Source organism: Oncorhynchus tshawytscha, linkage group LG22 (assembly GCF_018296145.1).
Source record: "Oncorhynchus tshawytscha isolate Ot180627B linkage group LG22, Otsh_v2.0, whole genome shotgun sequence".
NCBI lineage: Eukaryota > Metazoa > Chordata > Actinopteri > Salmoniformes > Salmonidae > Oncorhynchus > Oncorhynchus tshawytscha.
Window position 1 is genome coordinate 33,385,456 of NC_056450.1, and position 26,966 is coordinate 33,412,421.

Below are 26,966 nucleotides of genomic sequence, written 5' to 3' on the forward strand. Positions count from 1 at the left end.
TGTGGCGCTCCAGCGATTCAATTTCCGTGCGAGCGCTCTCCCCTGTCCGTCGCCGCGGTTTTATCTCCCTGTTTCCACAAAGATTCCTGCTCTTTATCGCTCGCTGCCACCTGCCGAGAGGCAGAGTGCTCCATTGTGTGTTGTGTGTGTGTGTCTGTCAGTATGTGTGTCTGTGTGTGTCTCTGTCAGTGCCTGTGTGTTGGAATGTGTGTGTGTTTCTGTCAGTGTCTGTGTTTGTCAAGGGGAATATGAAACAACGTCTGTTGTTTTGTTGGGTGTGAGAGAGAATGAGAGGTAGAGGGACAAAACTGTGCTGTTCAGAATAACTTTAACATGCAATCAAATTTGTCAACAGTTTAAGAGATTATGTAAATATTTTGTCAGTGTAACTGTTAGTAAGTGTGAGTGTGTCTGTCCATGAGTGTGTCTGTCAATGTGTGTCTGTCCATGTGTGTGTCTGTCCATGTGTGTCTGTCCATGTGTGTGTCTGTCCATGTGTGTGTCTGTCCATGTGTGTCTGTCCATGTGTTTGTCTGTCCATGTGTGTGTCTGTCCATGTGTGTCTGTCCATGTGTGTGTCTATCCATGTGTGTGTCTGTACATGTGTGTCTGTCCATGTGTGTGTCTATCTATGTGTGTGTCTGTCCATGTGTGTCTGTCCATGTATGTGTCTGTCCATGTGTGTGTCTGTCCATGTGTGTGTCTGTCCATTGGGGCGGCAGGGTAGCCTAGTGTTTAGAGCGTTGGACTAATAACCGGAAGGTTGCAAGTTCAAACCCCCTAGCTGACAAGGTACAAATCTGTCGTTCTGCCCCTGAACAGGCAGTTAACCCACTGTTCCTAGGCCGTCATTGAAAATAAGAATTTATTCTTAACTGACTTGCCTAGTTAAATAAAGGTCAAATAAAAATAAATAAATGTGTGTGTCTGTCCATGTGTGTGTCTGTCCATGTCCGTGTGTGTGTCTGTCCGTGTGTGTCTCTCTCTGTGTGTGTGTGTGTGTGTGTGTGTGTGTGTGTGTGTGTGTGTGTGTGTGTGTGTGTGTGTGTGTGTGTGTGTGTGTCTCTGTGTGTCTCTGTGTGTCTGTGTGTGTCTGCGTTTGTCTGTCTGTCTGTCTGTGTGTGTCTGTGTGTGTCGGTGTTTCATCCCTCTGTTATCGTCTCCTTGCTAATGTCGAGAGCGTTGTCTTTCTGGGCATCTGAAAAAGAGCTGTCTTGCATTGCTTTTAATTGAGGCTCTGCCATTATAGATAAGAGGGCCAATCAGGCGGTGCTTGAGAGTAAACATGGCCTGGAAGGACTGTGTGTGTGCGTGTCCGGCCCCAACAAACATCCTACCACAATTGTTACTTTTGAATTAGTATTACCTTTATCAAGCCCCGAGTCAGGAGAAGATTATCACTGTCTAACAGCTGCCCTTCTCTCTCTCTCTCTCTCTCTCTCTCTCTCTCTCTCGCTCTTTCGCTCTCTCTCTTGTCGGCGTAATGGGAAATAACGAGGACAGCCGTTAGAAAACATGGAACTTGTTGTTATCAGAGTTGAAAGACACAGCCATTGTAATGTCCTGTTTGAAGTAAAGCACAATTGTGTTTCAAATTACAATTACAAATGGACTTCAAAGCAGCTTTATGTCTCCGTGCTGCTGTTGCCTGCGGTCTAATGGCACTGATTCAGAGTACTGTACCTACAATTATAATTTACCTGTGAGATGTAGCTCTCCCCCTTCTCCTCCCCTCTCTTCTCCACTCCCTTCCCCCATTTCTTTCTCTCTTTCTTTCTTCCTCTCTTTCTTTCTTCCTCTGTTCTACTCTCATCTCATCTACTCTACCTTCCTCTCCTCTTCCCTCTTTCCTGTCCCCATCCTCCTCTCCTCTCAACTCTCATCTCCTCTCTTGCTCACTTCCTTTCTCCTCTCCTCTCCTCTCCTCTCCTCTCCTCTCCTCTCCTCTCCTCTCCTCTCCTCTCCTCTCCTCTCCTCTCTCCTCTCCTCTCCTCTCCTCTCCTCTCCTCTCCTCTCCCTCTCCTCTCCTCTCCTCTCCTCTCCTCTCCTCCTCCTCTCCTCTCCTCTCCTCTCCTCTCCTCTCCTCTCCTCTCCTCTCTTATCTCTTCCTCTCCCTTGTTCCTCTCATCTCTTCCTTTCCCCTTCCCTCTCTCATCTCTTCCTCTCCTCTCCCCTTCCCTCTCATCTCTTCCTCTCCACTCTCCTGACTCAGCCCTAACACATCACAGTGATGCAGGGTTCAGATAGCTGGTCTGGTAATTTCACCGGCTGTCCCCTGTCTTGGATCACTGTCACAACATTAAGGAAATGTGTGTGTGTGTGTGTGTGTGTGTGCGGCATGTGTGTGTGTGCATTCGTGCGTCTATAGGTGTCAGGACAGAGGTCTCCTCTCTGTGAGAGTGGTGTCACTGATAAACAGAAGAGATAGACAGGAGGGAGGAGAGAAGAGGAAGAGGGGTAGAGAGATGTAGAGGAAGGGATAGAGAACGTGAGGGAGAAAAAAACATGTCAGAAGAGTGGGAAAGAATGGGGGAGACTGATGAAGTGAGGGATACAGAGGACATGAAGGCTGAAAGGAGGACAGGAGAGAGTTATAATAGGGAAAGGGGGAGTCAGACAGAAGAAGAGGTATACGTAGGGAAAAGAGCAACAAGATCTCACAGCTTCCTTCAAAATTCAACATATTATGGTCTATTTTTGACACATTCATTCCTCATGGTTACAGGGTTAATTCTGTGTGGTTACAGGGTTAATTCTGTGTGGTTACAGGGTTAATTCTGTGTGGTTACAGGCTAAAAACAGAAACAACTGAAAGGTTTTACATTTTAGGCATTCATTCCAAGTGGTTAATGTTAGGGCTATGGTTTGGGGAAGGCTAGGTTACAAATAAATCAAATAATAGGGATACAAATCAAATCAAGTCAAATCACATGCTACATAGACAACAGAGGTAGACTAACAGTGAAATGATTAATAACGGGTTATTTTCCAACAATGCAGAGTTGAGACAAGAAACATTTCGCTGGTGTTCTCACGGTTTGCTAGAGAGAGATGTGAACTGTTGTAGCACACTGGTCTAAGCAGCAGTCTCTGCCTCTGAACCACATGTGTTCACGCCCAGTCCTGGGTGATATTTATTTGTGAACAACAAGGAAGGCGTACTGTATATCCACTCAGGACCTTTTCAAACGTCTGTTTCTCGTGACCAGCCAGAGAAGAGAGCTTCTTTGTCTCATATCATCATTCAGCCATGAGAAGCACTGATGACTGTTCAGATATTTTTCTCTCTCACAGCCTCTCCCTCTCTATCTCTCTCTCTCTCCCTCTCTATCTCTCTCTGTCTCTCTCTCTCTCTCTCTCTCTGTCTCTCTCTCTCTCTCTCTCTCTCTATCTCTCTCCCTCTCTATCTCTCTCTGTCTCTCTCTCTATCTCTCTATATCTCTCTCTGTCTCTCTCTCTCTCTGTCTCTCTCTCTGTCTCTCTCTATCTCTCTCTCTATCTCTCTCCCTCTCTATCTCTCTCTGTCTCTGTCTCTATCTCTCTATCTCTCTATCTCTCTCCCTCTCTATCTCTCTCTGTCTCTCTCTCTATCTCTCTATCTATCTATCTATCTCTCTCTCTCTCTCTCTCTCAATTCAATTCAATTCAATTCAAGGGCTTTATTGGCATGGGAAACGTGTTAACATTGCCAAAGCAAGTGAGGTAGACAACATACAAAGTGAATATATAAAGTGAAAAACAACAAAAATTAACAGTAAACATTACACATACAGAAGTTTCAAAACAGTAAAGACATTACAAATGTCCTATTATATATATATATACAGTGTTTTAACAATGTACAAATGGTTAAAGGACACAAGATAAAATAAATAAGCATAAATATGGGTTGTATTTACAATGGTGTTTGTTCTTCACTGGTTGCCCTTTTCTCGTGGCAACAGGTCACAAATCTTGCTGCTGTGATGGCACACTGTGGAATTTCACCCAGTAGATATGGGAGTTTTTCAAAATTGGATTTGTTTTCGAATTCTTTGTGGATCTGTGTAATCTGAGGGAAATATGTCTCTCTAATATGGTCATACATTGGGCAGGAGGTTAGGAAGTGCAGCTCAGTTTCCACCTCATTTTGTGGGCAGTGAGCACATAGCCTGTCTTCTCTTGAGAGCCATGTCTGCCTACGGCAGCCTTTCTCAATAGCAAGGCTATGCTCACTGAGTCTGTAGTCTACATCTCTCTCTGTCTCTCTCCATCTCTCCATCTCTCCATCTCTCCATCTATCTATCTATCTATCTATCTATCTATCTATCTATCTATCTATCTATCTATCTATCTATCTATCTATCTATCTATCTATCTATCTATCTATCTATCTATCTATCTATCTATCTATCTATCTATCTATCTATCTATCTATCTATCTATCTATCTATCTATCTATCTATCTATCTATCTATCTATCTATCTATCTATCTATCTATCTATCTATCTATCTATCTATCTATCCATCTATCTATCTATCTATCTATCTATCTATCTATCTATCTATCTATCTATCTATCTATCTATCTATCTATCTATCTATCTATCTATCTATCTATCTATCTATCTATCTATCTATCTATCTATCTATCTATCTATCTATCTATCTATCTATCTATCTATCTATCTATCTATCTATCTATCTATCTATCTATCTATCTATCTATCTATCTATCTATCTATCTATCTATCTATCTATCTATCTATCTATCTATCTATCTATCTATCTATCTATCTATCTATCTATCTATCTATCTATCTATCTATCTATCTATCTATCTATCTATCTATCTATCTATCTATCTATCTCTCTCTCTCTCTCTCTCTCTCTCTCTCTCTCTCTCTCTCTCTCTCTCTCTCTCTCTCTCTCTCTGTGTGAGTGTGTCTACATGGTGTGTAGCCAATCTAAACGTGCTAAACACGAGGTAGGAAAGTGTCACAGAGCAGTTTTGCATTTTGTCAATGCTGCAACTCTCTCCCTGCTGGTTTGACAAAATGAATTGCTGTCCCCAGTGCTATTGATGGCCCGGCCCAGCTCAGCTCTCTTCGGGCCAGCCTTCTGGCACCATCAGGGACCCAACGGACCTGCCACGGAACCACGGGCCAAGATACAACAGAAACAGTAACAGGGACCAAGCCTTAGACAGCATAAACTGCCCCAGAACCACAGTTCAAAGCCTTAGACAGCATAAACTGCCCCAGAACCACAGTTCAAAGCCTTAGACAGCATAAACTGCCCCAGAACCACAGTTCAAAGCCTTAGACAGCATAAACTGCCCCAGAACCACAGTTCAAAGCCTTAGACAGCATAAACTGCCCCAGAACCACAGTTCAAAGCCTTAGACAGCATAAACTGCCCCAGAACCACAGTTCAAAGCCTTAGACAGCATAAACTGCCCCAGAACCACAGTTCAAAGCCTTAGACAGCATAATCTGCCCCAGAACCACAGTTCAAAGCCTTAAACAGCATAATCTGCCCCAGAACCACGGGCACTTACTGTACCCATGACTTTGACAGTACCCTGGGCCACGCATATCTGTCTGGACCTGCTCTGCTGCCATGGTCAAGCCTTAGACATCCCCCTAACCAAGACTATATCAACTGATACAGGACCAAGGGGCAAGGCCAGAATTGACATTTTTCTGACGCTTGACATTTTCCCTCAGAATGTGTACGCTGTACCTGTGTCAACTGCTGTAGAGCTGTCCCATTTTAATGCTGATTCAGGTACCTGTACCTGTGTCAACTGCTGTAGAGCTGTCCCATTTTAATGCTGATTCAGGTACCTGTACCTGTGTCAACTGCTGTAGAGCTGTCCCATTTTAATGCTGATTCAGGTACCTGTACCTGTGTCAACTGCTATAGGGCTGTCCCATTTTAATACTGATTCAGGTACCTGTACCTGTGTCAACTGCTGTAGAGCTGTCCCATTTTAATACTGATTCAGGTACCTGTACCTGTGTCAACTGCTGTAGAGCTGTCCCATTTTAATGCTGATTCAGGTACCTGTACCTGTGTCAACTGCTGTAGAGCTGCCCCATTTTAATGCTGATTCAGGTACCTGTACCTGTGTCAACTGCTGTAGAGCTGTCCCATTTTAATACTGATTCAGGTACCTGTACCTGTGTCAACTGCTGTAGAGCTGTCCCATTTTAATGCTGATTCAGGTACCTGTACCTGTGTCAACTGCTGTAGAGCTGTCCCATTTTAATGCTGATTCAGGTACCTGTACCTGTGTCAACTGCTGTAGAGCTGCCCCATTTTAATGCTGATTCAGGTACCTGTACCTGTGTCAACTGCTGTAGAGCTGTCCCATTTTAATGCTGATTCAGGTACCTGTACCTGTGTCAACTGCTGTAGAGCTGTCCCATTTTAATGCTGATTCAGGTTTGGGGGCAGTGTTATCTGATCCTAGGTCTACCCTCCACTGCAGCATATGACTGAGTGTTTGTTGCTAACCCTACCAGGGGAGAACATTCAGTAACAGGCCAATGCGTTTCTACCCTTCTCCTCCCACTGTAGAGAGTGAAATGTGCATAGGCAAGGCTGAAAGTACTGCGTCAAAGTCCTGGACTTTCTCTAAAAGTCAATAATGCATGCAACCTCTCTCTCCTCCCTCCCCCCTCACATCTCATCCTCCCTTTCTCTCCCCTACTCCCCTTCAACAGGAGTTGTTAGCATCTCATCCTCCCTTTCTCTCCCCTACTCCCCTTCAACAGGAGTTGTTAGCATCTCAACCCTTACATTTCACTCTTCTCCCCTCCACCTTCTCATCTCCCCTCCTCCCCCACTCCTCCCTCCTCCTCACATCTTCCTCCCCTCCACCCTCTCATCTTCCTCCCCCTCTCCTTTTCCCTCCAACAGCAGTTGTTGTCATAGGTCAGCTGTACAGGCAAGTTCTGCTCTTCTCCACCACATGGTTTTTTGTTCCATTCATAATTGATGGAGATATTTAAGGTCAGAGGCTTCAGCTCTGAACCCATCAACACAGGAACATGTCAGAACCCAGCGTTCACTGCTGTCTGTTTAGGAACAAGAGACACAATCAAGTTGACACACAGAAGAGATGGATCAGTTCTGAAGATTTGAATCGAGTGTCATCACTTTGATCACGTTGTCTGTCCGTCTCTGGTGACTTCTGAAGATAATTTGATTTGATTTGACCAGCTAGACACACAGACAAGTGTAAAGATCACGTAATTACATACCATCAAAAGGGTAGGTAGACGGACGGAGAAACCTACAGCCAGGCAGACAGACTGACTGTCATACAGACATACAGAAAGACTGATAGATAGATAGACAGACAGACATGACAGATGGACAGACAGACACTGGCAGGCAGGTGTGCGTGCACACAAAACACACACACACACACACACACATTCACGCACACATACACACTTATTATTAAATGATCGTGCATGCACTGACTCGCTCACTCACTCCTGCACACACTCATGCATGCAAACAGTCAGTCATCCACACGTGAGTTCGCTATGCCCGCACGCCCACACACACACACCGTCCTTTGACTGACATTTTCAGTAGGACTGCCACAGAGATGAGATCACAGGGCTAATATCGTAACGCTTGTCAACAGAGGAGAACATCCTCACACACACACACACACACACACACACACACACACACACACACACACACACACACACACACACACACACACAGCAGTTTCACAGGCAGCGTCTGACTCTGACATTTCCCTCTGAGTACCAGGCTAACCGGTCAGACCTTTAGAGAATGTTACTCATCCATTCCTCTCTCATGCTTCTTTTATTTCTCTCCTCCTTATCTGTTTGTTCCTGTAGCACAGGTCTGGATGTCCACGCGTATCAGGCACCAGAGCCTCTATGGCTCCAGTCACACTAAAAAGACACACAGTGTATCACTTTATCTGTCCGTCAGTCTGTCCGTCTCTGGCTTTCTGGTGACTTCTGAAGCTGACCAGCTAGACACACAGACAGTTGTAAAGATCACATTATTACTCACCATCAAATGGGTAGGTAGACGGACGGAGAGACCTACAGACAGACAGACAGAGAGACCTGCAGACAGACAGACAGACCTGCAGACAGACAGACAGACAGACAGACAGACAGACACTGGCAGACAGGCATGTGAGCACGCGTGCACACACACACACACACACACACACACACACACACACACACACACACACACACACACACACACACACACCCTTCAAATAAGGCAGTAGATTGTGGTGGCTTCCTGAAAAGCCATTAGAATGGTAATGTGAGGTGGAGTGAATCGGAATGTCCCTCACCAGACCAGACCCAGCTGGGTGAGAGGGGAATCATTCACCATAAGATGTTGTTCCATGCACATATCACTGCCATTGTGTTTATGTGTGTGTGTGTGTTGTGATGCTCAGTGACAGGTTGCCTGTGGGAGGCAGGGCTGGCATACTGTGGCATTTACTTGCAGACTAAAGGTGAGTCTGCAGGTAGCACAGCTTGCTAGTGCATTGTGGATGGTGACAGAGGAAGGGCTGAGAACACACACTCCGGCTCAGAGGATTGCAGGTTCAATCCCAGAGCTAGGCAGTCCTCTGTCTTAACCCTATCCCAAACCTTACTCCTTGCTGGAATTCATGCCTAAACTTAACCATTTATCCCCACATAACTCTAACCCCTGGCAAAATTTGAATACTGAAGTGAAACCATGATACCTTGTTAGGCAGCTGGATCTCATAGACTGGATATAAAATAGTAAATGTAAATCCGGGACACAAATTAAAAATTAGAATACTGGTGTTACGTTTGGTATGGTTCCATAAGACAGCTGGTAACTTAAAGCAAAATTAGGGCGGTTGTTCATATAACGCAAACGTCTTGCAACCTGAAGGTTGTGAGTTCGAATCTCATCACCTTTTCAACTACTTACTCATTGTTTTGCTACTTTGCAACTACTTAGCATATTAACCAACCATTCCTCTAACCCTAACCTTAGCCCTTCTATCTAACTCTTCCCCTAACCCTAACCCTAACCTTAACCCTTTTATCTAATTCTTCCCGTAACCTTAACCCTTCTATCTAACTCTTCCCCTAACCCTAACCCTAACCTTAACCCTTCTATCTAACTCTTCCCCTAACCCTAACCTTAACCCTTTTATCTAACTCTTCCCTAACCCTAACCCTAACCTTAACCCTTCTATCTAACTCTTCCCCTAACCCTAACCTTAACCCTTCTATCTAACTCTTCCCTAACCCTAACCCTAACCTTAACCCTTTTATCTAACCATTCCCCTAACCCTAACCTTAACCTTAACCCTTCTATCTAACTCTTCCCTAACCCTAACCCTAACCTTAACCCTTCTATCTAACTCTTCCCCTAACCCTAACCCTAACCTTAACCCTAACCTTAACCTTAACCCTTCTATCTAACTCTTCCCCTAACCCTAATCTTAACCTTTTTTTCTAACCCTTCTTCTAATCCTAACCTTAACCTTAACCCTTTAACCTAACCCCTAAACGTAACTCTACCCTTAACCCTAACCCTAACCTTAAATCCTATCCTAGCTAGAATTCATATAATATCATACGTTTTGCAAATTCGTAACATATCATACGCATTGTAATTTGTATCATATTATACGAAATGGGTGGTGGACATCCACAAATGATTACATACTATGTGAGATGTAACATAGCATACTAAATGTCTAGGCTTTACATACAGAATAATACGAAATGCTCTGAGACCAGGTTGTGTTGGGAGTTTCACTGATAACCCCACTCTGGGGAGAGGAGAGGAACAAACACACACACTAATATGCAAACACGCAGGCGAACACAAGCATACATGCACGTAGAAGCAAGCAGAGTACCCACTCTTAGGAAAAGAGACAAATAAAGACGGCTAGAATCAGATACCCACAATGCCCTGTAGGCGTACACAGCAGACTGCATGCCAGCGAGGTGGTGGGGATGGAGTCAGTGTGTGTGTGTGTGTGTGTGTGTGTGTGTGTGTGTGTGTGTGTGTGTGTGTGTGGCTGTGATGGAGTTTTTGTTTGGAGCATCCAGAAGCCCTTAGGGTGTCATTACTTCTGTTGCTGAATGAAATAGCTTCAATCTACATAGTGGCCAAGTGTGTGTGTGTGTGTGTGTGTGTGTGTGTGTGTGTGTGTGTGTGTGTGTGTGTGTGTGTGTGTGTGTGTGTGTGTGTGTGTGTGTGTGTGTGTGTGTGTGTGTGTGTGTGTGTGATTGAGTGTGTCTGTGTGTTATCATTGTGTGTTATCAAGTGTGTTACCATGGTGACAGATGTTGTTATAAGCAGTAGGCAACATATTCACTTAATTTATATGATCCTTATGAACAGTAGTGTGGTGTTTTGCTGCTAATATTAATTGCAGTAAAGGATTGGTGTAAACTACTATAACTCTATCTATCTTTCTCTCTCTCTCTCTGTCTCTCTCTCTCTCTGTCTCTTTCTCTCTCTCTCTCTCTCTGTCTCTCTCTCTCTCTCTCTCTCTCTCTCTCTCTCTCTCTCTCTCTCTCTCTCTCTCTCTCTCTCTCTCTCTCTCTCTCTGTCTCTCTCTCTCTCTCGCTCTCTCATATATATTTATATATCTCTCCCTACAGCGTCTGGTGGAGGCAGCAGAGGAGGCACACCTGCAACATGAAGATGACCCAGACCTACAGGTATGTGACAGTAGAACGTATGCTAGCTTCCAGAGCTAGTGCTTTAGCTTCGTGGGCTAACACGGTCCTGTGCTGCACAGGTGATCTACTGTTCAACATGTTGGGGTTATTAACATGAATATGACGACCAGAGGAATTGTGTTCTACTGCATGTGATTGAAATAGTGTTGGACCACATAAATAGTTATCATATAGGAGAGTGTTTTGAAGATCCACAAACTAAATGGCCCAGAAGATGACAGGCACCACATAGCCACAGCTAGATAGCTTAGTTTAAATGCAGGAAGGGCAGGAATAGAGGGAAAAGCATTAGCAATTTCATTCATGTCCGTTTCACTTCACTGGCTAACCCTCTTTTCCCTTCTAAAAATACACCTCAGGGTGCAAGCCCAGAAAGACCCATAATCTGGCCATGTGTCTTGCCACTTTCAAATTAAACCTCTCATAGATATAATGCACACACACACACACACGCACGCACACACGCACGCACACACACACACACACACACACACACACACACACACACACACACACACACACACACACACACACACACACACACACACACACACACACACACAGGTATGCGCACACATGCACACAAACACACACACACACACAGACAAGAGCATGCAGAAATAGACTCAGACATATTTGCATACTCAGTCCAACACAGCTTTTTCTCTACCTCAGTTATGCTTCAAATCCATTTGAGCGGCTTTAGCAGAGAGAGAGCAACTTTAGCATGTGTGCAAGTGTACGAGTGTGTGCTTGTGTGTGTGTGTGTGTGTGTGTGTGTCGAGGAGATTGGATTGAAGGGAGAGGTGAATTGAATTTCCAATTGAAGGATTTACAAATAGTTTTCAGTTTTTGGGGAGATTTTTTCACGCAATTATGCCCACATTTTTCACATTTGTGTTTTTTAATCAGAAATGATTGCTTATTGGTGCCTTCATGTGTGTACAATATTATTGTTCTCCGATTTTTTTTATCATAGATTATAGTTATGTATGGAAATGTTTTCATTTTGTAAAACGCTATATATTAATTGTTTAGCAGGAATGGAATGTTCGTATCCTGTATATTTGACTGTGATATGTGGTTAATTCACCTCGCTGTTTTAATGCACTTACTGTAAGTCACTTTAGATAAGAGCATCTGCTAAAATATAAAATGATTTACATACAGATCTCATATCACTGTATTCAATTATTACTAAAAAAATATGTTTAAATGTGTTGTTTGTACAGTTCTTTATTAAACATGTACTTATTTGTTACATTTAACTGTAAAACCGAACAGTACTACTTATTTCCCTGAGAGGGAGGCCAATATATGGCATTTTGCAAAAACAAAAGTGATTGATTTTAAACAAATACATGTGTTATAGAACATCCCCAAGCCATGATTGGGAAAAAACACCAATCTCTTACAGAATTTCTTTAAACAATATGGACAGACACACACATGGACAGACACACACATGGACAGACACACACATGGACAGACACACATGGACAGACACACATGGACAGACACACACATGGACAGACACACATTGACAGACACACTCATGGACAGACACACTCACACTCAACCCTGGTCTCTTAACACTGATCCTGGTCTCTTAACACTGATCCTGGTCTCTTAACACTGATCCTGGTCTCTTAACACTGACCCTGGTCTCTTAACACTGACCCTTGTCTCTTAACACTGATCCTGGTCTCTTAACACTGATCCTGGTCTCTTAACACTGATCCTGGTCTCTTAACACTGACCCTGGTCTCTTAACACTGATCCTGGTCTCTTAACACTGACCCTGGTCTCTTAACACTGATCCTGGTCTCTTAACACTGATCCTGGTCTCTTAACACTGATCCTGGTCTCTTAACACTGACCCTGGTCTCTTAACACTGTTCCTGGTCTCTTAACACTGACCCTGGTCTCTTAACACTGACCCTGGTCTCTTAACACTGACCCTGGTCTCTTAACACTGACCCTTGTCTCTTAACACTGACCCTGGTCTCTTAACACTGACCCTGGTCCCTTAACACTGACCCTGGTCCCTTAACACTGACCCTGGTCTCTTAACACTGACCCTGGTCTCTTAACACTGACCCTGATGTCTTAACACTGACCCTGGTCTCTTAACACTGACCCTGGTCTCTTAATACTGACCCTGGTCTCTTAACACTGACCCTGGTCCCTTAACACTGACCCTGGTCCCTTAACACTGACCCTGGTCTCTTAACACTGACCCTGGTCTCTTAACACTGACCCTGATGTCTTAACACTGACCCTGGTCTCTTAACACTGACCCTGGTCTCTTAATACTGACCCTGGTCTCTTAACACTGACCCTGGTCTCTTAACACTGACCCTGGTCTCTTAACACTGACCCTGGTCTCTTAACACTGACCCTGGTCTCTTAACACTGACCCTGGTCTCTTAACTCTGACCCTGGTCTCTTAACACGGACCCTGGTCTCTTAACACTGACCCTTGTCTCTTAATATTGCCCAGTCTTTTAACACTGACCCAGGAATTGCTCCCCTCTCACCTGTGTCAGCAGGTCCCCCCTCATTTTACAGAAGCAAAACAATTTGGCATTTAAGGGCTTTGTTGATGTTGTCCACCAGATTATTTCATTAATATGTTTGGATAGTCCTCTCAGTGTCTGTATCAGTAATGTTTGGTTAGTCCTCTCGGTGTCTGTATCATTAATGTTTGGTTAGTCCTCTCAGTGTCTGTATCAGTAATGTTTGGTTAGTCCTCTCAGTGTCTGTATCAGTAATATTTGGTTAGTCCTCTCAGTGTCTGTATCAGTAATGTTTGGTTAGTCCTCTCAGTGTCTGTATCATTAATGTTTGGTTAGTCCTCTCAGTGTCTGTATCATTAATGTTTGGTTAGTCCTCTCAGTGTCTGTATCAGTAATGTTTGGTTAGTCCTCTCAGTGTCTGTATCAGTAATGTTTGGTTAGTCATCTCAGTGTGTGTATCATTAATGTTTGGTTAGTCCTCTCAGTGTCTGTATCAGTAATGTTTAGTTAGTCCTCTCAGTGTCTGTATCAGTAATGTTTAGTTAGTCCTCTCAGTGTCTGTATCATTAATGTTTAGTTAGTCCTCTCAGTGTCTGTATCAGTATTGTTTGGTTAGTCCTCTCAGTGTCTGTATCAGTAATGTTTTGTTAGTCCTCTCAGTGTCTATCATTAATGTTTAGTTAGTCCTCTCAGTGTCTGTATCAGTAATGTTTAGTTAGTCCTCTCAGTGTCTGTATCAGTAATGTTTGGTTAGTCCTCTCAGTGTCGGTATCAGTAATGTTTCATTTGTCTGTTTGGTTAGTCCTCTCGGTGTCTGTATCAGTAATGTTTGGTTAGTCCTCTCAGTGTCTGTATCAGTAATGTTTGGTTAGTCCTCTCAGTGTCTGTATCAGTAATGTTTAGTTAGTCCTCTCAGTGTCTGTATCAGTAATGTTTGGTTAGTCCTCTCAGTGTCTATTATTAATGTTTAGTTAGTCCTCTCAGTGTCTCTATCAGTAATGTTTAGTTAGTCCTCTCAGTGTCTGTATCAGTAATGTTTGGTTAGTCCTCTCAGTGTCGGTATCAGTAATGTTTCATTTGTCTGTTTGGTTAGTCCTCTCGGTGTCTGTATCATTAATGTTTGGTTAGTCCTCTCAGTGTCTGTATCAGTAATGTTTGGTTAGTCCTCTCAGTGTCTGTATCAGTAATGTTTGGTTAGTCCTCTCAGTGTCTGTATCAGTAATGTTTGGTTAGTCCTCTCAGTGTCTGTATCAGTGAGTGTGATGGGTCTCAGGCTGTTAGTGTCGAGGGCAGCAGCAGTAGTTTATGGGTGTAATTACTTGTCAGAGATGAGCTCAGTAAAGTGAGGACTGTTGTTTCAGTTTATTGACAGGGCTATAGGTTTGATAGTATGGCGCTCCCTCTCTCAGTACCCGTTGGAAACAGTAAAAAAAAACTGACTTGCCTAGTTAAGTAAATAAAATAAGTGCATGCTCCATTTCACATTGCACTTTCAATGATGACTAACTAATGTTTTGAAAAGGAAAAATTAAAACGTGTGCTCTTATTGGACATGGTCAACTACTCCCTTACCTTACCTGCTACTCCCCCATGGACATTCTTTATCCTGCTGCTCCCCCCCTTCTACTTTCTCTATGGACATTCCACCCCTAACAGTGTTTACTCTGCCCCCACCCCATCGACATTCATCACTGTTGCAGTTGTTAATATGTATATTATTACTTTTTTGTTTTATTTCACTCAATGGTCATTCTGCTGCTCCCCTGTGGTCATTCCCCCACCCCTCAATGGTCATTCTGCTGCTCCCCTGTGGTCATTCCCCCACCCCATCAATGGTCGGCAGGGGCGGCAGGGTAGCCTAGTGGTTAGAGCGTTGGACTAGTAACCAGAAGGTTGCAAGTTCAAACCCCCAAGCTGACAAGGTACAAATCTGTCGTTCTGCCCCTGAACAGGCAGTTAACCCACTGTTCCTAGGCCGTCTTTGAAAATAAGAATTTGTTCTTAACTGACTTGCCTAGTTAAATAAAGGTAAAAAAAAAAAAAAAGTAATTCTGCTGTTCCCCCAGTGGTCATTCCCCCTCTCCCCTCAACAGTCTTTACTCTGCCTCCACCCCAGTGGACATGTATATATTCATCACTGCTACTATTATATAGTGCTATTTCACACCTGCAACCCTAAACATGTGACCATAGTATTAAACAATCTGAATCTGAGTTGATCTCCCGTTTTCTTCAGTTTTGTGCCTTTACACAACCCAGCTCTGGTCACTACTAATGAACGACCTAGCTCTGGACACTACTAAAGAACGACCCAGCTCTGGTCACTACTAAAGAACGACCCAGCTCTGGTCACTACTAAAGAACGACCCAGCTCTGGTCACTACTAAAGAATGACCCAGCTCTGGTCACTACTAAAGAGCGACCCAGCTCTGGTCACTACTAAAACGACCCAGCTCTGGTCACTACTAAAGAACGACCCAGCTCTGGTCACTACTAAAGAACGACCCAGCTCTGGTCACTACTAAAGAACGACCCAGCTCTGGTCACTACTAAAGAACGACCCAGCTCTGGTCACTACTAAAGAACGACCCAGCTCTGGTCACTACTAAAGAATTACAGGTAGCCTACATTGACGTCAGATAATTTCTTGAAACTTGATGTCAATTCTGCTGGGGATGATTCCATTTTACCTGCGGACTCCCATCAGCCATTTTGAGATTCAAGCGATTCAACACATTTAGGTAGGTAGGTACTGTAGGTAGCTATGGGTCCGCTGTTGCCATGGTGACAGCCCAGTGATGTGTAATTGCGTGCTGACTGTTCAGAGGTAATGGGGATGATGGAGGGGAGGTAATGTGAGTGTCTAAGCAGAGATAATGACAGGTCATGTAATCTAGTCCCCATATCATTATCACCTGGTCCCCTGAGATGGGGACTATCTGGGATCAGATACGTTCAATACAGTCGGATTCAATAGTGGATGAATGTATCGACCAGTTTGTTGTCCAAAACTCAGGGTTTTGATTTTGTGTGTTGTGTGTGTGTGTGCATGTGTGCATATGTGTGTGTGTGTGTGTGTGTGTGTGTGCGTGTATGTGTATTGTGTGTGCGTGTATGTTTATTGTGTGTGTGTGTGTGTGTGTGTGTGTGTGTGCGCGTGTGTGTGTATGTGTATTGTGTGTGTGTGTGTGTGTGTGTGTGTGTGTGTGTGTGTGTGTGTGCATATTGTGCTGTTAAATCAGAAGGTTGCTGCTCAGTGCGTTTGAGTGCTATAAAAATAGGATGCTGATCACTAGAAAAATACTTTGTTTTCGGACGTTTGAACAGGTGCTGAGAACGTGGATATATACCTTCCTCAGTGTTCACAGCCAGAGGGTGCAGCTTAGACCACTGGACCACAGCAGTTCACAATGTAATAGGGCATCGTTTTTTAATTATTTTGTTTTAAGCCTTCCCCAACCATAGCCCTACCCTTAACCACTAGTAATTAAACCCTAAACTATTAACCTTCGAGTTGTTTATGATTTAACCCTGTAACCATGTGGATCTAACCCTGTAACCATGTGGATCTAACCCTGTAACCATGTGGATCTAACCCTGTAACCATATGGATCTAACCCTGTAACCATGTGGATCTAACCCTGTAACCATGTGGATCTAACCCTGTAACCATGTGGATCTAACCCTGTAACCATATGGATCTAACCCTGTAACCATGTGGATCTAACCCTGTAACCATGTGGATCTAACCCTGTAACCATATGGATCTAACCCTGTAACCATGTGCATCTAACCCTGTAACCATGAGGATCTAACCCTGTAACCATTATCCCTGTAACTATGCAGAATTAAGGCGTAAAAAATAACATGTCGGTTTGGAAGGGAAACTATGAGATCTTGTTGCAAGAAGAGCTAAGACAGTGTGATTGTCTCTAATTGCGTATTGAACTTTCTGAATGTGTAATTAAACGGTTGGGTTCCCTACTCGGTAGAGATCAGAACTTGTGTGTGCGTGCCTGTGTGTGTAATGTGTGTGTGTGTACGTGCGTAGCCCTCACAGTGGCATTTCAGATCTGGCTCTCCTGCTGAACACACTGAATAGATAGTAATTATCACCAGCCATGCTAAAAATACCCCTTCCCATCCTGCTGTAGGGTGAAGCCTCTTCCATCGCTATTTGGCTTTATTATAAATTGTTTGTGTTTTTGGTTATTGGATACATATTTGGCTGGCAGCAGTTTGATAAACATTTCCTTATCTTGCCTATGCAGAGCTCTCTCTCTCCCATGTGGAACCAGCGGGATAATCTGCTCCCATTCTGATTTTCTCCCTCAGTCAGTGTTCATGCAAATGGCCATGCTCCACCCCTCCTGCCCTCTGCAGCCAATCAAATCTCTTCCTCAAGTTGAATATGTGGTAATTACCCAATCACAGACTCGTGTGACAGAACTGGGACCAATTGAGTGGGACTGAAATGGCGTCTGAGTCGTAGTCATCAAACAGTAGCTTCCTTACGTTTTTCACATTCTGTTGTTCTACTGTGTGAATGTTTGGCAGGGGTGTTTTGAGAGGCAATCCCCTCACCCTCTGCTGTGTTCTCCCTGTCTTCCTGCCAGTTTAGATAATTCCCCCTCTCCCCCTGGCTTCTGATAGCCAATCACTGTTCTCCCTGACTTATGATAGCCAATCACTGTCATCTCTGACTTATGATAGCCAATCAAAAGCCCCACTCAGCAAGGCCAAATTAGATTTTCGTGGGGAGCATCTGAATTGTTTGCTCCTCGCATCCTTTCTCCTCACTCCTTCTCAAAACCCGTTGCACGAGAAAGCCAGAATTCCCTCCTGTATGAACTTCTCCTCCAATGGGTTTTGAGAAGGAGTGAGGAGAGAGGAAGCGAGGATTATAAAATTAATATTCTCCCATGATCGGTGTCGGGGTATCAGAATGGTGGAAATAGGGGAGGAGTAGAGGGATGGAGGGATGGAGGGATGGATGGATGGAGGGAGGGATGGATGGATGGAGGGATGGAGGGATGGAGGGATGGATGGATGGAGGGATGGAGGGATGGATGGATGGAGGGATGGAGGGATGGAGGGATGGATGACACATATATTACACCTTTCAAACCAAGGCGTTTATTTTGCTACCTTTAGCATCCCGCCAATGAAGGGTATTGCCGGTGACAAAGCCTCTACTTTTTCCCCCGTGGAAACCGATCTAGTCATGATTGCGGTGTAAAGTTCTTCCTACGGCTTAGTATGAAATGTAACCATAATGCTACAGCGGCATTGGCACGCACTATGCTCTTAAGCTGTTGATGGTTGCTAGGCAGTGCCTGTTACAATATCCTCCTGGCAGGTCTAAACTTTGCGAAGCATGTCACTTCACCCATCTCATCGCATAGTCCACCACATGCATTGCATTCCTCAACCACAACTGGATGCAGGGGCGCAACTTTCACTGGGACGGGGGACGGGGTGGGGACGGGGTGGGGACATGTCCCTCCCAACCACATTCTGAAATTGCATTTTTGTCCCCCCAGTTTTCTCATTGGAATGTGATACAAAAGCTGGTAACGGTGTGCTTTAGGACCATGCGGAGGCCTCCAAGCGGTCGGGTAGACTGTTTGGAGTGTTTATCCGTCTGGATAAAAATAATTCTAATAACAAATAATTATGCCCCCCCCCACTTCTAAAACCAAAGTTGCACACCTGTCTGGATGGATCCATAAGGATTTACTGTGGGAATAAATATCAATGAATGATGGAAACATTAGGATAATGTATGCTAATGCATTGAAGGCATCAAATTGTTGCTTACTGAAACACCCAAAGCCATCCAATTGTTGTAATACATTTGAAGCAATAGTCTTAATGCGTGTGGTCAACTATTTCAGCACCGTTTGGTGCTGCTTTAAGACAATCCTGGGGACTCATCTTGATAAATCAATCGATGTCAGATTTTTATTATCTCCGTTTGGATATTGATTAGGCTATAATTAGACTGTGGAATTGTTAGCTGAATTGAGGTGAGTGCAGCTCATGATCATCTTGTCTAGTCGACTGATTGATTATCACTGATCAGAACATTGTGACAGCGTGTTATGTATCTTATCAAGTGCATTAGTAACCTAGTCCTACAGTACTTCCGGACTAAAGCATGTGGCTCGTCTTAATCAATCAATGTGATTTTCATTAATCTCTGTCTGTATATTTGATTAACTCTGTCTGGGCAAATAAATGGAGGCGATATACAATAGTTCATCTATCGCTGATTAGGAACATTTAGTATGTAATAATGTAGCCTAAATCAATTGTAGGTCTATTATTTTGTTAGATTGCATATAGGCAATTCCAAATGCCCCATGAAGCTTATGAAATATGAACACGAGACCCACATATTTTTGAAAATGTAGATTGCTATTATTTTCTTTTGGTATCAGGATGAAGATACTCTGAATGTAAGACGTCTGCTCCCTAACAAAGCGGAGTGAGGAAAGAGATGAAACATGAAGGAAATAAACATGGGCTTACCTATGAATTGTATTCTGTTATATTTAATGATATTCTTAGCGTAATTCCAAAATACTGTATATGTGTGTTGACTGATCAGGGTAGCCTGGTAAGTGTGACTTGTCTGTTTAAGGAACAAAATCACTATTGGTTTCATGTGCATGGCACAGCCATTTAGAATATAGGCTGCACAGACCAGCAACATAATATACCCTTCATTTTATTAGTCATAAAAGGTTTTTTAGAACCTACCCAAAATGAATTAATAATGGATTACATTGTGATGCTGTACATTCAATGGATTTATTAACATAGACATCCATCCACATCGCCCACATCTACTCCTACTCCTAACCCTGCTGGCATGTGCATGGGAGATATAGAAGGCTTATCGTGGCAAGAATGGCATAAAAAACTTGACTGTTTGAATTGGGTTCTAAAAAACATTGCTTTATTTTTTATTTTTTTACTGGGCAACATACCGTAAAGTCTGTCTGTATAGTGTATTATATATAAGTAGATTTAGGAAGGATTGACTTGGTGACCATAGAGCCCTTCTCTGTTCAGGAAAATAGCTGTATTTATACAGCTTACCTGTTCTATTCCTCCTCCAGCCCGTGTGGTGTGTGTTGTTGATGGTCTGGAGATGGGAATGTTTAAACCATCCATTCAGCGAATGGCCTTGCTTGTCTGCAGGAACACACACACACACACACACACACACACACACACACACACACACACACACACACACACACACACACACATACACATACACACACACACACACACACACACACACACACACACACACACACACACACACACACACACACACACACACACACACACACATACACACACACACACACCTCCTTCCATCTAATCTATCTCACCCACTAGGTGACTCGACAGGAGAATGGGTTCTTCAGCGGAGCTTCTCTTTCTCTTCCTTTCCTATGGTTGCAAAATTCAGGGAAATTTCAATAAATTCCCTGGTTTTCCCGAAATCCCGGTGAGAGGATTCCCGGAATGAGGAGGGAATAAGTGGGAAATCAGGAGTCCTCCATCCAGGATCTCTGGAAGACCAGGGAATTTATTGAATGTTCCCCGAATTTTTGTAACCTTACCCTCTCTTCACTCCTTTTGCCCATTTCATTCTGTTTTAAATCCTTTTTATTTTCACTTTTAAAATATGCAACACCATTTTGTTTTAGAAGATAATATAGAAGGGAGAGCAGTTGCATTACAGTGTAGGATGATGTGCTATATATGGTGTTGTTTTATACCATGACATATTATTCAGATCTGCATAATATGATCGCCATGTTTAAAATTCATGTTGCAGAATGATTTGCAGAGCGGAAAATAGCTCAGCTATGATTAACATGAAAGCTTGTCTCATTCCATTATAGATGAGCTCCTAGAACGTCAGAAGGCTTTAACAAATACACCAGAGAAAGCATTGGGAACACAAGCACATGTTATTTGACATCATGGGTGTAATGGTATAGGATGCTGAAATGTTTTTACAATGTGATTCATGCCTACCTGCTTTTGGAAGGCTTCACTAGCAGAGCTGAGGTAAACAGTTATTGTGTTGACACAGGAAGTATGTGTTTCTCACTTTTCCTAAACTTCCAAATGTTTCAGTTTTCACAGAAACCCAGACCAGTCCATGGCTCTGAGCTGTTTACCATAGTTATTTACATTTGTACATGTCCCCTGAGCTATTTACTGCTCCCAGTTTCACACCCAGGGAATCACAGGTCCCAGATAAACACACCGTGACGAGTGGAGGAGGAGGAGAGGCGAGAGAGAAGAAGGGTGGGGGGAGAGAACAGGAGAGGTGAGGTGGAGGGGGGGACAGGACAGGCGGTGAGTGGAGGGGAGGGGAGAAGAGAGGAGAGGAGAAAAGACAAGGCAGAGAGCATATGAGAAGGTGGGAAAGGAGAGGAGGGAAATGAAGGAGAGTGGAGAAGAGTGGTGAGGAGAGGAGAGGAGGGAAATGAAGGAGAGTGGAGAAGAGTGGTGAGGAGAGGAGAGGTGAGCAGAGTTTAAAGTCAACGCTTTAGGCTGTTGTGTCATGGTTAACACTATGGATCAAAGACACCTTATCTTTCACCCCGAGGCTGTTGTGTGTGTGTGTGTGTGTGTGTGTGTGTGTGTGTGTGTGTGTGTGTGTGCGTGCGTGTGTGTAGTTTAAGTTTTAGGTGAGACGTTTGTTGTCAAGGAGGGAAAGGGAGCAGAGAGATTTCTCGAAATTCCCAAGCGTTTTTACTTTCAAAGGAGCCAATGGACAATAACGCCTGAGGTTTGTCTTTTTAAATGCTAAGTTAAAACATGAACATGGACACACTTTCTACTTCTCTGTCAACTCTTTTTCCCTTCCTCCCTCTCTCCTCCCTTCCTCTCTCCCTCTCCTCCCTTCCTCCCCCTCTCCTCCCTTCCTCCCCCTCCTCCCTCCCTCCCTCCCTCCCTCCCTCCCTCCCTCCCTCCCTCCCTCCCTCCCTCCCTCCCTCCCTCCCTCCCTCCCTCCCTCCCTCCCTCCCTCCCTCCCTCCCTCCCTCCCTCCCTCCCTCCTCCCCCCTTCCTCCCTCCATCTCTTCTGCCCTCCCTCTCCCTTCCTCTCTTCCCTCCCTCCCTCCCTCCCTCCCTCCCTCCCTCCCTCCCTCCCTCCCCCTCCCTCCCTCCCTCCCTCCCTCCCTCCCTCCCTCCCTCCCTCCCTCCCTCCCTCCCTCCCTCCCTCCCTCCCTCCCTCCCTCCCCTCAATATCTTTCAGTCTCCCTCCCTCCCTCCTCCCCACCTTCCTCCCTCCCTCCCTCTCTCCTCCCTCCCTCCTCCCCCCTTCCTCCCTCCCTCCCTTCCTCCAGCTTCCCTCCCTCCCTCCCTCCCTCCCTCCCTCCCTCCCTCCCTCCCTCCCTCCCTCCCTCCCTCCCTCCCTCCCTCCCTCCCTATCCCTCCCCCCCTCCCTCCCTCCCTCCCTATCTCCTCCCCCTCCTCCCTCCCTCTCTTCTGCCCTCCCTCTCTCTTCCCTCTCTTCCCTCTCTTCCCTCTCCTCCCTCCCTCCCTCCCTCCCTCCCTCCCTCCCTCCCTCCCTCCCTCCCTCCCTCCCTCCCTCCCTCCCTCCCTCCCTCCCTCCCTCCCTCCCTCCCTCCCTCCCTCCCTCCCTCCCTCCCTCCCTCCCTCCCCTCAATATCTTTCACTGTCTCCCTCCCTCCCTCCTCCCCACCTTCCTCCCTCCCTCCCTCTCTCCTCCCTCCCTCCTCCCCCCATCCTCCCTCCCTCTCCCCCCCCCCCCTCCCTCCCTCCTCCCTCCCTCCCTCCCTCCCTCCCTCCCTCCCTCCCTCCCTCCCTCCCTCCCTCCCTCCCTCCCTCCCTCCCTCCCTCCCCTCAATATCTTTCACTGTCTCCCTCTTCTCATCTGTATGAGTGGGTGTTGATAGGACATCAACCATTACGTGCTGTGATGAGGGACTGCATTAGTGGTGAATGAGTGTGTCTGCGTGTGTGGGCGTGTGTGTGTGCGCGTGTGTGGGCCTGCATTAGTGACACAGGGGAAACCTTCACTGTTCAGAGTCAGGGATCCTATCTGTCCTTACTGAAGGCCAGCTGATGAGTGCATTTTTTCTCACTATTTAAACCCACACACTGTGAATTTAAACTAGTCAATTAGAGACGGCATCAATTATGCATCAATGTTGATGTTTCTTTTACCTGGGATATTCTGTAACAGCCCTGAGACAGCAGATTGTACCTGGGATATTCTGTAACAGCCCTGAGACAGCAGATTGTACCTGGGATATTCTGTAACAGCCCTGAGACAGCAGATTGTACCTGGGATATTCTGTATCAGCCCTGAGACAGCAGATTGTACCTGGGATATTCTGTAACAGCCCTGAGACAGCAGATTGTACCTGGGATATTCTGTATCAGCCCTGAGACAGCAGATTGTACCTGGGATATTCTGTAACAGCCCTGAGACAGCAGATTGTACCTGGGATATTCTGTATCAGCCCTGAGACAGCAGATTGTACCTGGGATATTCTGTAACAGCCCTGAGACAGCAGATTGTACCTGGGATATTCTGTATCAGCCCTGAGACAGCAGATTGTACCTGGGATATTCTGCCCTAACAGCCCTGAGACAGCAGATTGTACCTGGGATATTCTGTAACAGCCCTGAGACAGCAGATTGTACCTGGGATATTCTGTATCAGCCCTGAGACAGCAGATTGTACCTGGGATATTCTGTAACAGCCCTGAGACAGCAGATTGTACCTGGGATATTCTGTAACAGCCCTGAGACAGCAGATTGTACCTGGGATATTCTGTAACAGCCCTGAGACAGCAGATTGTACCTGGGATATTCTGTAACAGCCCTGAGACAGCAGATTGTACCTGTCCTCTAGCTATTTGTTTGTATTATTTTCCCTCACTCTTTCTCTGTCTCTCACGCACACACACACACGCGCGTACACATGCATGCACGCACACACACACAGACACACACACACAGACACACACACACACAAACACTTTTTTAAGAGCAGTGTTCCGTGGTTGTTGTGTCTCTAAGCTGAATCAATAGTAATTGTTTGTCTCATCATCGTCCCAGCAGCCAGAGGCCAAATAGAGCTTTAGGTTCATAAAGCTGGGCCTGCAACTGATAACCACAGCTAAAGACAAGTCAAGCACTGTCTGTATGGTTATGCAGACAGAGAGAGAGACAGCATACAGAGAGAGATAGAGAGAGAGAGAGAGAGAGAGAGAGAGAGAGAGAGAGAGAGAGAGAGAGAGAGAGAGAGAGAGAGAGAGTCAGCAGACAGACAGACAGCAGACAGACAGCACTGGAAAGAGAGAGAGAGATAGAGACAGAAGACTGACAGAGAAAGTGAGAGAGAGAGAGTGACTGCTTATTTAGTTTCCCTTTTGTACTTTAACCATTTGTACATCGTTACTGGAAATATACATTATACTGTATATATACATAATATGACATTTGAAATGTCGTTATTCTTTTGAAACTTCTGTGAGTGTAATGTTTACTGTGTTTATTGTTTATTTCACATTTGTATATTATCTACTTCACTTGCTTTGGCAATGTTAACATATGTTTCCCATGCCTATAAAGTCTTGCATAGCCTTGCTATTGAGAAAGGCCACCATGGAGGGGGCAGGTGGAGGTGGAGGGCGAAGGTGGAGCTGGTGGGGGCATGGAGCAGGTGGAGGTGAAGGGGGCAGGTGGAGCTAGAGGGGGCAGGTGGAGGTGGAGGGGGCAGGTGGAGCTGGAGGGGGCAGGTGGAGGTGAAGGGGGCAGGTGTAGGTGGAGGGGCAGGTGGAACTGGTGGGGGCAGGGAGCAGGTGGAGGTGGAGGGGGTAGGTGGAGCTGGAGGGGGCATGTGGAGGTGGAGGGGGCAGGTGGAGCAGGTGGAGGTGGAATGGGCAGGTGGAGCTGGAGGGGGCAGGTGGAGGTGGAGGGGGCAGGTGGAGCTGGTGGGGGCAGGGAGCAGGTGGAGGTGGAGGTGGAGAGGGCAGGTGGAGCTGGAGGGGGCAGGTGGAGGTGGAAGGGGCAGGTGGAGCTGGAGGGGGCAGGGAGCAGGTGGAGCTGGAGGTGAAGGGGCAGGGAGCAGGTGCAGGTGGAGGGGGCAGGTGGAGCTGGAAGGGGCATGTTGAGGTGGAGGGGGCAGGTGGAGCTGGTGGGGGCAGGTGGAGCTGGAGGGGGCAGGTGGAGGTGGAGGGGGCAGGTGGAGCTGGTGGGGGCAGGTGGAGGTGGAGGTGAAGGGGGCAGGTGGAGCTAGAGGGGGCAGGTGGAGGTGGAGGGGGCAGGTGGAGCTGGAGGGGGCAGGTGGAGGTGAAGGGGGCAGGTGTATGTGGAGGGGCAGGTGGAACTGGTGGGGGCAGGGAGCAGGTGGAGGTGGAGGGGTAGGTGGAGCTGAAGGGGGCATGTGGAGGTGGAGGGGGCAGGTGGAGCTGGAGGGGCAGGTGGAGGTGGAGGGGGCAGGTGGAGCTGGTGGGGGCAGGGAGCAGGTGGAGGTGGAGGTGGAGAGGGCAGGTGGAGCTGGAGGGGGCAGGTGGAGGTGGAAGGGGCAGGTGAAGGTGGAGGGGGCAGGTGGAGCTGGTGGGGGCAGGGAGCAGGTGGAGTTGGTGGGGGCAGGTGAAGGTGAAGGGGGCAGGTGGAGGTGGAGGGGCAGGTGGAGCTGGAGGGGGCAGGTGGAGGTGGAGGGGGCAGGTGGAGCTGGTGGGGGCAGGTGAAGGTGGAGGGGCAGGTGGAGCTGGTGGGGGCAGGGAGCAGGTGGAGGTGGAGGGGGCAGGTGCAGGTGCAGGTGCAGGAGGAGGGGGCAGGTGGAGGTGAAGGGGGCAGGTAAGGGAGGAGGGGGCAGGTGGAGGTGAAGGGGCAGGTGGAGGTGAAGGGGAGGTGGAGGTGTAGGGGGCAGGTGGAGGTGAAGTGGGCAGGTGGAGGAGGAGGGGGCAGGTGGAGGTGAAGGGGCAGGTGGAGGAGGAGGGGGCAGGTGGAGGTGAAGGGGGAGGTGGAGGTGAAGGGGGCAGGTGGAGGAGGAGGGGGCAGGTGGAGGAGGAGGGAGCAGGTGGAGGTGAAGCGGCAGGTGGAGGTGAAGGGGAGGTGGAGGTGGAGGGGGGGTGGAGGAGGAGGGGGCAGGTGGAGGAGGAGGGTGCAGGTGGAGGTGAAGGGGGAGGGGAGGTGGATGGGGCAGGTGGAGGTGAAGGGGGCAGGTGGAGGAGGAGGGGGCAGGTGGAGGAGGAGGGGGCAGGTGGAGGAGGAGGGAGCAGGTGGAGGTGAAGGGGGCAGGTGGAGGAGGAGGGGGAAGGTGGAGGAGGAGGGGGCAGGTGGAGGTGAAGGGGGAAGGGGGAGGAGGAGGGGGAAGGTGGAGGAGGAGGAGGGGGCAGGTGGAGGAGGAGGCGGCAGGTGCAGGTTGAGGGTTTAGGGGGCAGGTGGCGGTTGAGGTGGTGCAGGAAAGGGGCATGGAGCAGGTGGAGGTGGAGGGGGCAGGTGGAGGTGGAGGGGCAGGTGGAGGGGCAGGGAGCAGGTGGAGGTGGAGGAGGCAGGGAAAGGTAGAGGGGCTGTCTGTCTCAGGCAGGCTGACTCCTCTTCTCTGGATCTCTCTCTAGACAGAGACTGAAGAGACCATTGTCTTGTATAGAACCTTCACTACTGTCTCTGTCTCTG

At 46.5% G+C, this 26,966-nt stretch overlaps 1 protein-coding gene across 1 annotated transcript in view; it reads left to right on the forward strand.

The window, feature by feature from the left end:
• cacna2d3a (calcium channel, voltage-dependent, alpha 2/delta subunit 3a) overlaps positions 1-26,966 on the forward strand; it is a 333,265-nt gene that overhangs the window by 68,831 nt on the left and 237,468 nt on the right. The window contains exon 4 of the mRNA XM_042304106.1: positions 10,669-10,728. Within this exon, the coding sequence (XP_042160040.1) occupies positions 10,669-10,728 (60 nt within the window). The remainder of the gene's footprint in view (positions 1-10,668; positions 10,729-26,966) is intronic.